This window comes from Zeus faber, assembly GCF_960531495.2.
Source record: "Zeus faber genome assembly, chromosome: 1".
NCBI lineage: Eukaryota > Metazoa > Chordata > Actinopteri > Zeiformes > Zeidae > Zeus > Zeus faber.
This window is the reverse complement of record NC_137193.1, coordinates 7,952,232-7,968,733: the sequence shown is the minus strand read 5'-3', so window position 1 is coordinate 7,968,733 and position 16,502 is coordinate 7,952,232. Positions and strand designations below refer to the sequence as shown.

The 16,502-nt window shown below is 45.9% G+C and overlaps 1 protein-coding gene across 1 annotated transcript in view; it reads right to left on the bottom strand.

Moving 5' to 3' along the window:
* The window catches only part of LOC307233032 (regulator of G-protein signaling 5-like), a 3,246-nt gene extending 1,377 nt beyond the window's left edge, over positions 1–1,869 (bottom strand). Inside the window, exons 1-4 of the mRNA XM_080004245.1 lie at positions 1,764–1,869; positions 1,591–1,674; positions 937–998; positions 527–693 (exon numbers count right to left, since the gene is read on the bottom strand). Coding sequence (XP_079860371.1) covers positions 527–693; positions 937–998; positions 1,591–1,674; positions 1,764–1,807 — 357 coding nt within the window. The 5' untranslated portion in view covers positions 1,808–1,869. The remainder of the gene's footprint in view (positions 1–526; positions 694–936; positions 999–1,590; positions 1,675–1,763) is intronic.
* Between the last annotated feature and the right edge of the window lie 14,633 nt (positions 1,870–16,502).

The window sequence follows — 16,502 nt, the reverse complement described above, 5'->3', positions numbered from 1 at the left end:
CTATCTATCTATCTATCTATCTATCTATCTATCTGTCTGTCTGTCTGTCTATCTATCTATCTATCTATCTATCTATCTATCTATCTGTCTGTCTGTCTGTCTGTCTATCTATCTATCTATCTATCTGTCTGTCTGTCTATCAATCGGTCTGTCTATCAATATATCTGTCTGTCTGTCTATCTATCTATCTATCTATCTATCTATCGGTCTGTCTATCAGTCTATCTGTCTGTCTATCTATATGTCTTTCTAGTTCTAAGTATCTTGTGTAAATCATGTTTGAAGTTAATTAATAACAGTAAATAATTCTACATGTGAACTGAGACTCAACACGGAGCAGCAGAATGTGATGTTTCATCAGGATGGGTTAGGGGGTGTGTGTGTGTGTGTGTGTGTGTGTGTGTGTGTGTGTGTGTGCTTGTGTGTGTTTTTTTTTTTTTTTTACTTCTACTTTATTAACATCCCCACTGCGCTCAACTCCCAACGGCGGAGCGGGGGGGGGGGGGGGGTTCGTCTCGTCTCCTCACCTCTCGGGGGGCTTCGCTGCCGATGAACTCGTCGTAGATCTTCCGGGCTTTCGCCGCCAGCTTGGCGGGAGACCTGGTGCTCCTGAACTCCTCGCACGCAAAGTAGAATGCAATGTTCTCCTCGCTGAACTCGGAAACCAGGAAGGCTGTGAAGGCGCACAGGCCATCTGTGGAGCGAGCGAGCGAGGGAGGGAGGGAGAGAGAGAGAGAGAGAGAGAGAGAGAGAGGGGGAGAGAGAGGATTTATTTCTGCAGAAAAGTCAACCCTGCATGTGGGCGACTGAATGCATATATATTTTTGTTGTGTTGTTGAAGACCTGTGTGTGTGTGTGTGTGTGTGCGTGTGTGTGTGTGTGTGTGTGTGCTATGCTAAAAAAAAAAAGAAATGCCGCGACTCTAAATGGGACTCACATTTACTGGACAGGAGCTCCTCAAAGGATCCCTTCCACTTGAGGCATTCCTCTGGGCTCGGTCTGCGTGGTGAGACAACGACACGGGACGGTCAGACGGCGCGACGGAAAAAACACCTTTAATGCATCCACGAAGGAACAACCAGACCACATCGCCAGTATACTGTATATGTGGTCAAGATGCAAGGTTCAAGGTTCAAGATTCAAGAGGTTTATTTGTCACATACATATACATACTTTCATACATATACATACTTTCATACATATACATACTTTCATACATATATGCAGTGAAATGTCAATGCAACGCACCCGGTGATTACGCACAATATGTCCTCGACTGAACACAGTAGCTACCTAAGAATATCTACTTGACCAATCAACTGATTCCTACAACATAATGCAGTAAGTCCAATGCAATAGAATAAAATAAAAAATATATAGAATAAAATAAAATAAAATATAATGAGAACTCAAGGGTAATGCAGGGTGGGGGTACAGAATAGATAAAGGAAATAGACTTATGCATATGGGATAGACTATTCATGTATATACAGATATGTGCATTAAAGTGGCGTGTGGCTTACGTGAGGTAGTGTTGGTGAGATATGCAGCACAGTGGTATGCGGTATAACGTCTACGTTTTTTTCCTTACCGATTTTTCCCGATTTTGCAACAGGACAGTTTCCAGTCCGGCTTCTGTAAAATGCTCCTCAGCCTCGCCTTCAGTCCCTTGGCCCTAAAGGTGATTAAAAAAACATTAGCATGTTGTGGCGCAGCAAATCGGATCCTCCATCGTACATTGTAGTCCATGTTTCCGCCGCGTACCTCTCCAGGCAGGAGGTTGGCAGCGATGCTAGTCCCTTGCACATGTCGGATGTGGACGTTGAGGCGGGGGTGTGTGTGTGAGCGCGCGCGTGTGTGTGTGAGCCCGGTGCTGTGTCGGCGGAGCGTCTGCTGCACCCGGGCACCGCCCGCCTTATATAGCTCCCGTCCGCCCCGGCCCCGCCGACCAACCTCTTCACACGCGCTCGGCGGCTTCCACCAATGGACGTCTCCGGGAGGACGGGCAAACAGGAGGAGAGGGAGAGGGAGAGGGAGAGGGAGAGGGAGAGGGAGAGAGGGAGGTGGGGAGGGAGAGGGAGGGAGGTGGGGAGGGAGAGAGGGAGGGCAAGGACACGGCTGGGAAATGATGGGGGGGAAGAAAAAAAACAACAAAAATAAAACAACCTGCGATGCTCTGACTGCGGCGTCGTGTGGGTGGAGGCGTCCTCGACATTTTGGCCAAAACAAATCTTACACCTGTTTTGTTCCCGTCGCTCTCTCGGGGAAAAAACATACTGATTATGTATGTTTTAGTTGTGTGTGTGTGTGTGTGAGGCTGACAGGAGGGAGGGAGGGAGAGAGGGGGAGGGGGGGGGGAGAGGGGGGAGGGAGGGAGGAAGAGAGGAAGAGAGGAAGAGAGGGAGGAAGGGAGGGAGGGAGAGAGAGAGAGGGAGGAAGAAAAGGAGGGAGAGAGAGAGAGAGAGAGGGAGGCAGGAAGGGAGGAAGAGAGGGAGGGAGGGAGGTAGGGGGGGAGGGAGGGAGGGAGAGAGAGAGAGGGAGGAAGAAAAGGAGGGAGAGCGGGGGGAGGAAGAGAGGGAGGGAGGGAGGGAGGAAGAGAGGGAGGGAGAGAGGGAGGGAGGGAGAGAGAAAGAGAGGGAGAGAGGGAGAGGGGGGAGGGAGGGAACGAGAGAGAGGGAGGAAGAAAAGGAGGGAGAGAGAGAGAGGGAGGGAGGGAGGAAGAGAGGGAGGGAGGGAGGCAGGGGGGGAGGGAGGGAGGGAGAGAGAGAGAGGGAGGAAGAAAAGGAGGGAGAGAGGGGAGAGGAAGAGAGGGAGGGAGGGAGGGAGGAAGAGAGGGAGGGAGAGAGGGAGGGAGGGAGAGAGAGAGAGAGAGGGAGGAAGAGAGGGAGGGAGGGAGAGAGAAAGAGAGGGAGAGAGGGAGGGAGGGAGGGAGGGAGCGTGGTCCTCACGTGTCGGCCTCCCACAACCCAAACACCAGCGCTGCCGTAACAAGCGCACGGCGTCCTGCTCGTTGTCAAACCTCGTGACGGAGGCTTCCTGCCGAGTGAGGGGGGTGATGGGTGGAGGTGATGGGTGGAGGTGACCTCCGCGGCGGGGCGACGCCGTAGCCCCCTCGCCGCCAAACACACTCACCCCTCCGTTGCCAGCGCCGGGGCGAGGCGTCTGTTGGCGGCAGCGCGGAGCCAAAGGAAATGTGGAAATGTGGTATTGAACGTGTTTAATCCTGTCAGGAGGTCGTCGGTCGCTGGAGGCGAGACGCCAGCGACCGACTGCAGCCTGCACACGTAGGAGACGGTTGTCAAGGAAGGAGACGAACGAAAACAAAACTCTACAGCACTGACACGCCGGGCTAGATAGACAGATAGACAGACAGACAGATAGATAGATAGATAGATAGATAGATAGATAGATAGATAGATAGATAGATAGATAGATAGATAGATAGATAGATAGATAGATAGATAGATAGATAGATAGATAGATAGATAGATAGATAGATAGATATATAGATAGATAGATAGATAGATAGATAGATAGATAGATGGATAGATTGATAGATAGACAGACAGACAGATAGATAGATAGATAGACAGACAGACAGACAGATAGATAGATAGATTGATAGATAGACAGATAGACAGGTAGATAGATAGATAGACAGATGGATAGACAGATAGATAGACAGATAGTTGGATGGATGATGGATAGAATCTCGTAAAGCCTGCTCCTGCTCCTCCTGCTCCTCCTTCTCCTCCTCCTGCTCCGCAAATCGTGTCAAACTGCGTCAACACATTTGGTCACAGCTGATACAAGGCTCTTGAAAATGGAGCTGGACCTGCACATGTGCAAAACGTTTTTGCGCTGTTGTTCAATCAGCTTATCAGGCCTCCTCCATGCACGAAGGAGCCCAGCTCTTGTCCCTCGAGAAGCAATGAGCTGAATTTGGTGTATGAAGCTTTTTATTTTGGCCTTGCTTTGTTTTCGCAGCGATTTCTTTGCGAGCTGGATTTTATTTTTATTCTCTGTTCATTCAGCACAACAGGCTTGAGTTTGCAAAGGAAACGTGTTTCGCAAAGGTTTTCGAAAAACAGGAAACGCAAAATGACGCCTTTTGTTTCTCAACGTTCATGCTCTTGAGTGGCTTTCCTACTGCACGGGGCATCTTTGGTGCAGTCATTTTAGGAGAAAATGATAGATAGATAGATAGATAGATAGATAGATAGATAGATAGATAGATAGATAGATAGATAGATAGATAGATAGATAGATAGATAGATAGATAGATAGATAGATAGATAGATGGGTAGATAGGGTAGATAGGGTAAATGTAGAGGAGGGGGGGTAGAGTACACATCCTTTTCCCCAAGTCAATTAGACATTGCAAGTAAATGTATTATTTTCCAGGACATGGATTTGACATCCCTCTCTGATGTCATCAGGTCATCATTCCCTCTGTGATGTCATCAGGTCATCATTCCCTCATCAACCCCCTTAAAAATAATACATGACGCGCTTTTGACACTGTCAATCATTGCATACTCCTGTCCATACTCTCAAGCATGGGCATAACGGGCAGTGCACTTTCCTGGTTCGAATCTTACCTCACTGGGCGCTCGTTCAGTGTGACATGGTGAGGCCAGCTGTCTGTGCCTCACAACCTCACCACAGGGGTGCCCCAAGGCTCGGTGCTAGGACCCCTCCTCTTTGCCATATACACCACCTCACTGGGCCCGATCATCCGCTCACATGGCTTTTCATATCACTGCTATGCGGATGATACTCAACTCTAGCTGTCCTTCCCGCCCGACGACCCTACTGTCTCGACGCGGATCTTGGATTGTCTCGCTGACATATCCACATGGATGAAGGATTATCATCTTCAACTAAATCTGGCGAAAACGGAACTGCTGGTCTTCCCGGCCAAACAAGGTATTTATCACAACATTAATATTAAAATCGACTCTCTATCTCTTGTTCCTACCAAGGCTGCAAGGAACCTAGGTGTCATTATTGATGACCAACTGACATTCTCGGACCATGTTGCCGCCGTCTCCCGGTCCTGCCGCTTCGCACTAATCAACATCCGAAAAGTCAGGCCATACCTGACCCAATATGCCACTCAACTGCTGGTACAAACCTTGGTGATGTCCCGTCTCGACTACTGCAACGCTCTCTTAACAGGCTTGCCGGCCTGTGCGGTGAAGCCACTGCAGATGGTACAGAATGTGGCTGCGCGACTGGTGTTCAACCGGCCAAAGATGTCACTCCGCTGCTCATCGAGCTCCACTGGTTACCTGTAGCCGCCCGCATCAAGTTCAAGTCTCTTATGCTGGCCTACAGAGTGATTGTTGGGAATGCTCCACCTACTTAAATGCTCTTGTAAGAGCACATGTTGCCCCCCGGATGCTGCGCTCGTCAAATGAGCGTCGCCTGGCTCTGCCGGCCGTACAGCCACGGCCATCCAGGCTATTCTCATTTGTAGTTCCACGTTGGTGGAACGAGCTGCCAAAAATGACCAGAGCGGGGACCTCCCTCTCTGTCTTTAAGAAGCACCTGAAGACCCAGCTCTTCAGTGAGTACCTCCTGTCCTAACCTACAATTACTTAGCACCACCTTGCAGTATTTATTGTTACACCAATGTTGTTGTTACACTAATCTCTGTCGCAATGATGCTTGAATGTTATTCTCCCTTGTAAGTCGCTTTGGATAAAAGCGTCTGCTAAATGACTAAATGTAAATGTAAATGTAAATGTAAAATGAAATAATGAAAAAATGTGATATTATTTGACGGTGAAATAATGTCACCGAAACAAAAACCATGGCAACCAGGAATCGTTTCATCATCATGTATTAAACAAAATGTCACATCACAGGTTTCCATTTCACATGATGAATACACATTTCAACAGAGTCATTTCCTGTCATAACATGATAATTTCATCACTTTGTTGCTCTCATGCGTTGTGTTAACCCAAAACATGTCATAATGTAAGGATCGTTTTGCATTACGAAATATGTTTTCACTTTGTTCCATAAAAAAAGCGAAATCTTTTAAAAACATCTCAATTTCATGAACTCATATTAACTCAGTGACGGCTCGAGTAAAGCTGCATACATAAATGTGTGTATTGTATGCGTATGCATATCTGCATTATTAGGGGTCTGGGGATCAAAACGTAAACTTTTCTGCGATGCCGCACTTTAACTTTTTGATGATGGAGGTTGAGCGCTCTGCAGACGGTCAAAGCGGCGTCAGGGGAAGGGCGTCATGCTCTCGTTGTCACCGGAAACATGTCGAGAAAGGCTGTGGAGATGGATGAGAAAAGGATATGTGTCAAGCAAACCCTACGCGGCGGAACCCGACCCGGAACTGCTGTGTGTGTGTGTGTGTGTGTGTGTGTGTGTGTGTGTGTGTGTGTGTGTGTGTGTGTGTGTGTGTGTAAGTGAGTGAGTGTGCATCGACGGGAATTGGCGAAACCACAGTACAAAAGGAAAACAAATAAAAAAAACCCGGGGGGGAGGGGGTGTTCTGTAGAAAAATCTGAAGTCTGGAGCGCTTCCCGGTATCAGATCCAATCCGCGCTTTATTTGTGTGTGTGTGTGTGCGTGTGTGTGTTTTTCGAAGGTTCCCCTAAACGGTGAGTCAGTGGGGGTAATGGCCTCGCTTTTCGAAATGACGGACCTGAATCAAAACGTTCAAAGTGAATGATGGTGGTGGTGGTGGTGGTGGTGGGGGCGGCATGTGATAATTTATGTTGTTCTGCCACTTCCCTCCCTTCCCTCACTTCCCCCCCCGGCAACAGGAAGATGCCGGGGGGGTGTGGGGGGGTTTGGAGGGCGATCGTACTGGTCTTTCCACGTCAGCAGACGGGAATTTGTGAAACGACTCCTCTGTCGATACGATAGTCGATCGATAGTTAAGAAGAGGGGGGACGCCGCAATTAGTCGTTGCTCGTGCTGAACCGCCGGGAGGCTGTTTTGACCTTGCTTCGGCCAGAATTTTCCCTTTTACGTTGTTATTATGATTGTTAAAGGGTTATGTTTTTTTCAATAATTGTTCAATTTTTTTTTTTATAAATAGAAAATGCTGCCGCATGGGAAAACTACAAGTCAACATCCATCACCCCCCTAACTTACTTCAACGACACCCATTAAGTTTGCTCGTGGCCACGTAAGGGGCACAGGCTCCCCAGCTGAACGGAGCCCAATCCTAAGTCACCCCACCAGGGTGAACCCCAGCTTCTGTCGACCGCGAGAGGCTCACCTCACTGCATCCGAGCACCTCAAACTCAAAGCCAGATGGGTCGATCCCATGTTCTCTGCATCATATAATTAAAAATAAAAGAGGTGCTTCTATTTTGATCAAAAAAGGTATCCCGTATCAGAATTGAACCCCAATTTCAGACACAGAAGGACGATACCTAATGATTCATGTAATATAGGAAACATCAAATGAACCATAGCTAATATTTATGGCCCCAGTGCCCCAATGGCGTTTGTCTGACATTATAAAACAATACATGAGTGATCTTACTCTTGGTGATTGTCAGCGATCAAATTATCCACATAACAGAGAACACACATACTACTCGCAATGCCGCAAAAGCTTTTCTATTTGATAATGTCCAAAATCACTAATCCTGAAATCCTCCCTATCGTAATCTCCGATCGCCGGCCGATTTATTTCAGCCTCAGTAATGAAACCAACCCAAACCACACCTCACCTCCGACGGATGAAGAATTTAACCCATTTATTTTCCAGAGAGTGGACATCCTTTTCTTGAACTGAATGACTCTGCAGAAATATCACCGTCCTCACTCTGGGAAACGACAAAGGCAGTTCTGAGAGCTAGAAATGAACTAGAACAAAATAAACTGGAACAACAACTTTTAGACTTCCCTAACCCTAACCCTAACCCTAACCCTAACCCTAACCCTAACCCTAACCCTTCCCACTAAGCCCACTCACCCAAAAAGAAGAAATTGGGCCGTGGGACCCAGGCCGGGTGTTCTCGGTGTGGGTGTTCCCTGTGCGGTCTCTTTCGGGGAGCGGACTTGCCCCCAACCCAGGAGACGGGCCAGCTCAACCCAGGGACAAGAGCGGGGGCCACCAGCCGGCACCCCCAACACCCCCCGTGGGGCCCCGGGACCTCCCCATGACCACAGGACTAAGCGCCACGGACGTCCCGACAGTCGCCGCGCACCCACAAAACCCCAGAGCCCCGGTGAGACCAGTGGGACCCCCAACAAGCCCCAAAACACCACGACATTACCCTGACTTAGGAAGACTCAAGTATGAATGGATGGAGTTATGTCAGTGATAAAAGTAGCCCATATTTCATGAAATGAGTCAACCTTGTCTTTGGATATTGCCAATAGTTCTTTTTCCATTGAGATGTGTTCAATGAATCAATGTTACCATTGGGACGGGGTGAGATTATCTCCCTGTTTTTCAAATTGTGTAATATTTTAGCAATGGTTAAGGCGATCAAAGTTGTTCGGTGGTGTTTATGTGGTGGGTCGACTGAGGAGAGGTCACCGAGGAGACATATAGTCGGGGAGACTGGAATGCTGCGACCCAGCTGTTTCAACCCAAGGGTTGAAAGCTTCTCGGTGACGTTGGTCCACAATGTTTGGATAGGTGGGCAGAGCCAGATGGCATTAAAGTAAGTCATCTCTGCTATTAAGCAGTGAGAGCAAACATCTTTATCCACAAAACCCATTTTGAACAATTTGTGTTGGGTCACATGTGCTCTGTGCAGAATCTTGTATTGGATGAGTTGCATTTTGGAATTGCTGGTCATTGAGAAGGTGTTTCCTGCTTCCATTGGTTGATATCGGTGGAAACAGCAAGGTCTTTTTTTCCCAATTCCATTTTAGGTAAAGATAAGGTGTCATCTGTTTTAAATGAAGGTTTGTACATTCTGGAAAAGGGATTTTCCAAATGACCGATATGAGTAAGATGTTCAATCCTCGGAGGTGGTTGTAGGATGTTGTTCTTCAATTTGACTTTAACTTTTTAGAGACGGCTATAGTTGAAGGAACTAAAGGAAGCCGTGGCCACCGATATTATACCTTAGGGTTAATGTTGGAAAGGATATAAGCAAATTGTTTCCAAAAATGTGTTCCAGATGAGTAATTCCTTGTCTTTTCCAAGACCTAGAGATTATTGGTCTGTTTTTAACCAGAAAATCCTGATTGGAGTGAATTTGTTTGGAGATAGAGTGTGACCACTGAGTCTGAGCAATCTCTTTTTATCTCTTATTATTATTTTTATAATAATATCATATAAAAGATCATAATAAAAACATAACAAATAAAGGGTTATTGTATCACCATGTGAACATGATCTCAAATGTTTTATTCATTTTTAGATTAGTAATGTTGAAATAACAAGCGCAGAGTTGCTTAAGCGAGACCGCTATTATATAAATTAAACCAATATATATAACTAATAAAGAGGTGATTTCAATCTTTTAGACTGTTTTGTATTCACTACAGGTTCCTCAAGCATTGTGTAAACATGTGAGGAGATAAATCAGCAGCATTTTGAAAAGGTCATGGTCAGAAAAGGTTTCTAATCAAAATGACGTCGCGGCTCTTCATTTTCAACAATCGTTTGACATTTTCATGTTGGAGGCTCGTTTCTTTTTGTTTTCTTTCTGCTTTCTGCAAATTTAACTAAGTATAGTGTGGCAGTTCCGCCTGCCACATGCCACCCAGGTGACGTTTTCATGGCCCTCTGGCACAGCGCCACAGAAGACCATGTTGTAGACACCAGTTTATTGTAGAGAGGAGGCTAGGTGGAATTAGCATGTCATGACAGGGCTCCTCTCCTCAGTGAGTGTGGGGATGGGGGTTTTAACCTGCTGCTCCTTAGCCCTACCAATGAGCAACTGGTATGCAGCCACCCTAACCCAATCACCTACATCCAGGTCAGGTGTGGCTGCTCAAACCACACCAACCCCACACCACATACCATCAACACCAAACTGAGGCCAGGGAGAATTCCTGGCCGAAGCCTGCCTACAAGCTTTTCAATTACACCGCCTAAATCTAATATGAGTGAAGATTCAACAACTGGATTGCCAATTCCTTTTGGCTCATTTTTTTTCAGAAACAGATTTTGGTGTACCGCTAAGCTGAAATCAACGAACGTTTACAGACTACAACACGGAACACGGAACTCATGCTGAAACCCCACTGGCTTACGTCACTTCAGGGTCACTTCAGTGTTCCTACTGGCGGTGCCAGCGCAACCACGAAAAACAGCCCTTGAAGGTATTTATTTCTGGGGGGGAATTCCCCAGATCCTCGTTCCCCTCTGGGAGTCCCCACAACTGTTCGGTCCAAAAAACACCTTAAGACCGCCCTGGATACACATGAGCACTCACCTGCGGAGAAAAAGGCGAATATTTTCTTCAGACAATTTATATTTATTTTCATGAGGGGTGAACCTTTCACCTTCTTGTCAAGTGCTTCCTGCGCAGTCCTGGGGGAGTGCCAGCGAGGCAGGGAAGCAGTGAGGCAGGCACCGGGGCTGTCAGGACCCCAGGTTGCTCATCTGTCATCCGACAGCACACATGGGAGCAGAGGAGCCGCATGGCCACGGGGTCCTGCCAGATGCTCTTCAACAATAACCACTGGAGTGTGACAACCCCTCTTTGCCATCGCACACGCACACACACACACACACACACACACACACACACACTCACGGCCCCCTGTGGTGAGGAACAGTATGCAGGGGGTCTCATCGGCTGCTCCTGTGCCCACTGAGGTTCGGTGAGGCCTGCCATTCCATTTTGTCATTTTCTTTTGTTCTTTTCATTCTTTCAGTCTGAGGAGTGTTTTTTTCGTTGACACAGACTAAATGTCATATTTAATCTGCACTAGCTGCCTTCCTCAGTGATGGTTTGGAATATTCTCAGACTTGCCCGATAGTCTTGGTTTAAAAAAAAATAAAAAAAATCAGATTTCCAGAAAGAAGATGAGAGCAAATTGAAGTCTCAGCGAAGGCTTGCCCACAATTCACACCGAGAGCGTCACGCCAGCGGTGCATCAAGCGCTTCGGATGCGCTGCCATGTCAATCAATGTTGCAGTTCACACCGGCTCCGTCAGGCGCTGGACTACACATCAGGTCCCATCCTGAACCCCACAGGTTTTTTTTACACATCGGCTAAATTTTTCCGGGCTGCAAGCGTAAACTGGAGCTCCAACCAAAAGATGTATTTAGTGAAAATATTTATTTCCCAGCCTGGTAGACATCAACAAACGTCGCTGATGTGCTGTCCTAACATGGATTACTGAGTTAAATGAACAAATACATTGTCCCCTACAACAAATTGAACGTCACTTATGTAAAGAAAATATTATCATTCCAGCAGGAAAACAAATATCATGAAGAACCCAGGAAGAGTCTTTAGATTATACTTCATTCTTGGGAACTAGTTTTATAGACTTTATTGTTCTGGTATATCGTATGTCCTGTCCTTCCTGTCCTGTCCTGTCCTGTCCTGTCCTGTCCTTCCTGTCCTTCCTGTCCTGTCCTTCCTGTCCTGTCCTCTCCTTCCTGTCCTGTCCTGTCCTGTCCTGTCCTGTCCTGTCCTGTCCTGTCCTGTCCTGTCCTTCCTGTCCTTCCTGTCCTGTCCTGTCCTGTCCTGTCCTGTCCTGTCCTGTCCTTCCTGTCCTGTCCTGTCCTGCCCTTCCTGTTAACAGCCGCAACGCCTAATAAATTATTGCTCAGTGCAGCAGTAAAACGTGTTGCATTCAAGAGAGAAGCTGCTGTGATAAATATAAACAATGAATAATATGAATAAACTAACAAACTAACCCTACAAACCTAACTATGACACATTCCACAATTTATAGCTTCAGCGATGGAAAGTCAGGAGAGCGCTGCCTTCGCTAACGCGTCGTCGACGGGATGAAGACGGGCCTGCTCTGAAGTGACGAATGGACGAAGCGGTAGATGGCATGCAATGGTTGACGTGACGCTTGTAGCGTGAGTCAAGGGTTGAGATGAACCTGAGCAGGAGCAGGTTAATCCTTGCATTGGATGGACGTGCCTCCAGGTCGGCAATCGAAGAAATCGAGAAAAAGAGATGATCTGGCTTACGACCAGCACGGACAAGACCGGACAGAAGAAGCTGACAGAGTCCGGGACTTCCTCCCTTCTTTCTCGAGAACAATTGAACTCTCGTGCAGTGATTCATTTAGGTAGGGTCCTGAATTTGCCCTGATTTCGGTCAAACCCTGGTTGCGGATGCGCCTCATAATGTGTTTTTTGCAGTTCAGCCCGCCACACCCCGCAGTCTTCAAATGTGAAACATCCCTCACTCTGAACCGAGCCGATATTCAATAATAAACATTTAGATCAGTTGACTCTGACGGAGATTAGGAGCCGTTTAAAGACCAAGCGAGGGGTGGGGGTGGGGGTAGGGGTCGGTGGCGGTGTCGTGGTCCTCGGGCCCTGTCCCTGAGCTCCGAGGGGAGTCGCTGATTAACTCCAAAATTTGAAAGGCTTCTGTTGTTTATTTCTTCATTGTGTTCGAGCGGAGGGCTTGATTGCCAAACCGCACCGCCGCCCATTCAAACACACAGACACACGCACATGCACACGCACACGCATACACACACATACACACACACATACACACACAACAGAGCTTGGCAATGCTCCACGCTGCCTTGGAGACACAACAAAACAGCAACCTATGTCAATACCTGTGGCAGCTGCAGCTCTGCTCTTTGTGTTGTTGCGACCGAATATTTGTGTGTGTGTGTGTGTGTGTGTGCGTATCTATGTTTGTATGTGTGTGTGACAAGCAAAAAAAAAGAAAGTGAGAAAAAAAAGCCAATTTAATTAAACTATTATTCATGTTGCTGTTATTGCTCTGATTTATTTATTTATTTTGAGCACTATTAGTATGCGCTAAGGTGTTAGTCAACCTGATAGGCTGAGTAACCGAACCGACGCAGATACGCGGTTAACCAAATTAAATCCCAGAATATATCAAAAGGTTACAGTGACACGCTCTGCGTTTTTGTTTTTGTGTCTCCTCGTTTGTGGTCTTGGGCTGGATTTCTCCCGCCCTGTACCTGATCCATATTCATTACAGCGCTGCGCCAGGGCTATTGTATTTGCTAACTATTGATCAGACGGAGGCGAGACAGAGAGAGAGAGAGAGAGAGAGAGAAACAGGCAGTAGAGGAAGGAAAGGCCGTTCAAGAGCGACAAAGGAGATAAAAAGTCGCCCATTTTGGACACGGACGGACGCCAGCCGGGGGGTGACTCGAGCGGCACACTTACATAAGCACACGTATTTGTTCAGCGGAGCATGTCTCCCCTTAATTCCATGGCGCCGCGGTCAATTGACTCCATCAGGGACCTCCCAACGCGGGGATTAAAACCCACATCCGTCTTGTGCAAACTTTGTGCCTTTACAGTCTGTTGTGTGGGCCGCGTCAAACAGCTGTCCTATATTTCGCTGGCCCTCCTCACCCCTCCTTAGAGTCCAGTGCAGAAAGTTCAGATCTGTGTTGTAGTATTGTACCCTGTAACTGTATAAATGTTTCATAAGTATGGTATATTTCTTTTTATTTTGGTCAGGGTTAGTCGATGTAGCTGTGACTCATCACAACGCTGACAATGCAACGGACTTAGACAGCACTGTAGCACATTTTTATTCAATAAAAAATGGCCTTTTCTATTGTCTGAGAAATCTGACCGCAGGGTCGATGAGGCACGCCTGTTTCGCTACGGGAAACAAACTGAGAGTATTAAAGATATTTATTATGCAGAATAAAGAGAAAGATACAGATGCATTTCAAAATGGTGATGGTGTCCATTCTGCCCTTGCTTCTGCTGAAGAGGGCTCTATACCCTGAGGGGTTGTGTGTCATTGGTTAGGTATCATTCACAAGGCAATGCCCCCCACTCACATACAATTATTTATCAGCGGTCACAGATACAATCTTACTGTGCTATAAACAAAACCACAGCACTCTGTCAAGCCCGCTAGGGTAATCCTCCACACAAGGTTAAAGAAAGCATGTGGTCTGGTCTTTACAAGACATTATTATCTTCAAGAACAGCGTCTGTTCAATGTGAGTGCTTAGTGAGTCGCTAAAACCCCAAGACAATGTGTTTTAAAAGCTACGTGAGGTACAAAAAAGGCTATTGTCTAATGTAAGACACATGACACATCTCACACTATATTATAGAATTTATATTACATGGAAAATGGATAATTATAACGATAAGTACATTATAAATATATAATAACAATAATTTTAAGAATAATAATAATAATTATTATTCATATATTAATTATAATACAGAATTTGTAGTTTTATTTAAAGGGAGCCTATTATCCTCCTTTTTACACAAGTTAATATAGGTCTCTGAGGTCCCCAAAACATGATTTTTAAGCTTTTTGCTGAAAATACCACTCAATACCAAACAATACCGAGGCCATGAGTTCTGTGAGCCAATGGGATTTGAGCACAAGTTCCGGATTCTGTGAGCCATTGGCGTTTGAGCTTGGCTTTCAGGTTTTGTTGCATAAATATGTAATAAGCAAGAAAATAAGCAATCCAGTTTCTGAATCTGCACTCATATTAGATCTGCAAGGCCTCATTTAAAAGTTAGCAGGGACTTTCTTTGCCTTGCCTCAAGCTTGTGGGACATGGACAGTTGGACACCTCACCACGACGCACCAGGACTCTTGAACCCAGGGATTTTTTGTTTCATGTAAATGTTGAAAATAAAATAAAATAAAATAAAATAAATCTGCAATAAAATCACACCATTGGTTTTGTTTTCAGAAGCAAGATAGCACCCCTACAGTCTATGTATCGCATGATTTTTTAGGAAAAAAAACACACAGCAGAATTATTTTTTAAATACTTACATCTCCATCGTCTGCAGTTTCTTCACTCACAGTCGGTATGAATTCCCCTTTCTTTGAAATGATTTGTTTGTTGAGTTACCCAGATAGGGGGCAGTTGTAATTATACTGAAGCCCCTACGGGTTGTTTCAGGACATAAAAAAGTAAAAAGTTAAAAAATAAAAAGGGAGAAGGGTGTTTTTTACTCTGAATGTCATTTCCTTGAAAAGGGTGAGGCTTAGTCATTATGGTTTGTTAATCAGGATTAATTGTATTTCATATGAAAAGAAAAACAGGGATGTATGAAGTTTAGCATAGTGTCAATATTCCTTCTGGAATACAAGAGGAAAATTTGATATGCAGTTTATTTTAATCATAGCAAAGAAATGAGGGATATATATTCAATTACAGGGCACGATGGCAAACCAACCGTAGCTTGACACTGTGATAGTTTGTACATTAAGTATGGCTTGCACAACATTGCACTAACCAAAAAACATCATCCAATTTTGGAAAAGGTCGCAAAATGCAACTAAATACATCTCAACACATGTATATTTTTATAATATCAAAGTTCAATCACCCCACACCCAACTTTTTTGTTGATGCCAGGACATATATAGATATATTTCATAACGATTCCATTTTCCGACAGCAATACTTTCTCAAGCGCAGCCATGATGAGATTCTGAGAATCTGCATCATGCTGGGAATTGTTCAGACAGCACAAAACCTATTTCTCGATGAAATAGGTTTGAGGGAGGTGGCAGGGATGCATGCTGGTTTTCTAAGGAGAAAAAGATTTTGATCCCTTGGGCTTCACCGAACGCAGCCATGCGATCCAGACAATATTACAACTTCAGTGCCGTTACCACCTACAAAAGGTATTCATTCACATTGTAATTAGTGTTACAATATCCCAAAATCGCAAGCATGGTTGACTTTCATTCTCAGATTTGCTTTCATAAACTGGTGTTTTTGTTGGCCAATCTCCACTTCCACCTAATATCGATTGAGCGCGATCCCCGCTCCGGGGAAGCAGCATGGGTTCTTCAAGGAACAAATTGTATTTCGCAGAGAAAGGTTAGAAAACGCACGTCAACAATCTCTCTGTCTTCTTGCACTATCCCAACAACAATGACGGCCAAGACCTGTATGTACCTGCGATGCTCTGTTTATTTAAAGGGGACCCATTTTTACACAGGTTAATATTGGTCTCTGAGGTCCCCAAAACTTTCAAGTTTGTTGCTGAAAATACCACTCAGATTGTGCATTCGAGCCATTGGAAGAAGACAAACCAACACATGCTGTGATGGCGACCAACCCACACCCTTCAAATGGTGGCCGGTGAAACGAGTTCTCTGTATTTAACCAATCCTGGCTTGTCCTTCCTCCAGGGGACAGCCAGGAGCAGTGGGCAGCGTACAGCGATGCCCGCAGTCACAAATGTCCATCGCTGGTCAGACGACTATGTTCTGCAGGTTTTTGGTGGGGGTTCTTACTGATGTTACATGTAGGAAACCCCATGTGAGCGCGGGGAGAACAGGCAAACTCCACACAGAAAGTCCCCTTATCGGGCGATAACCCTCCGGAGCGCGGTGCCAAAAGCG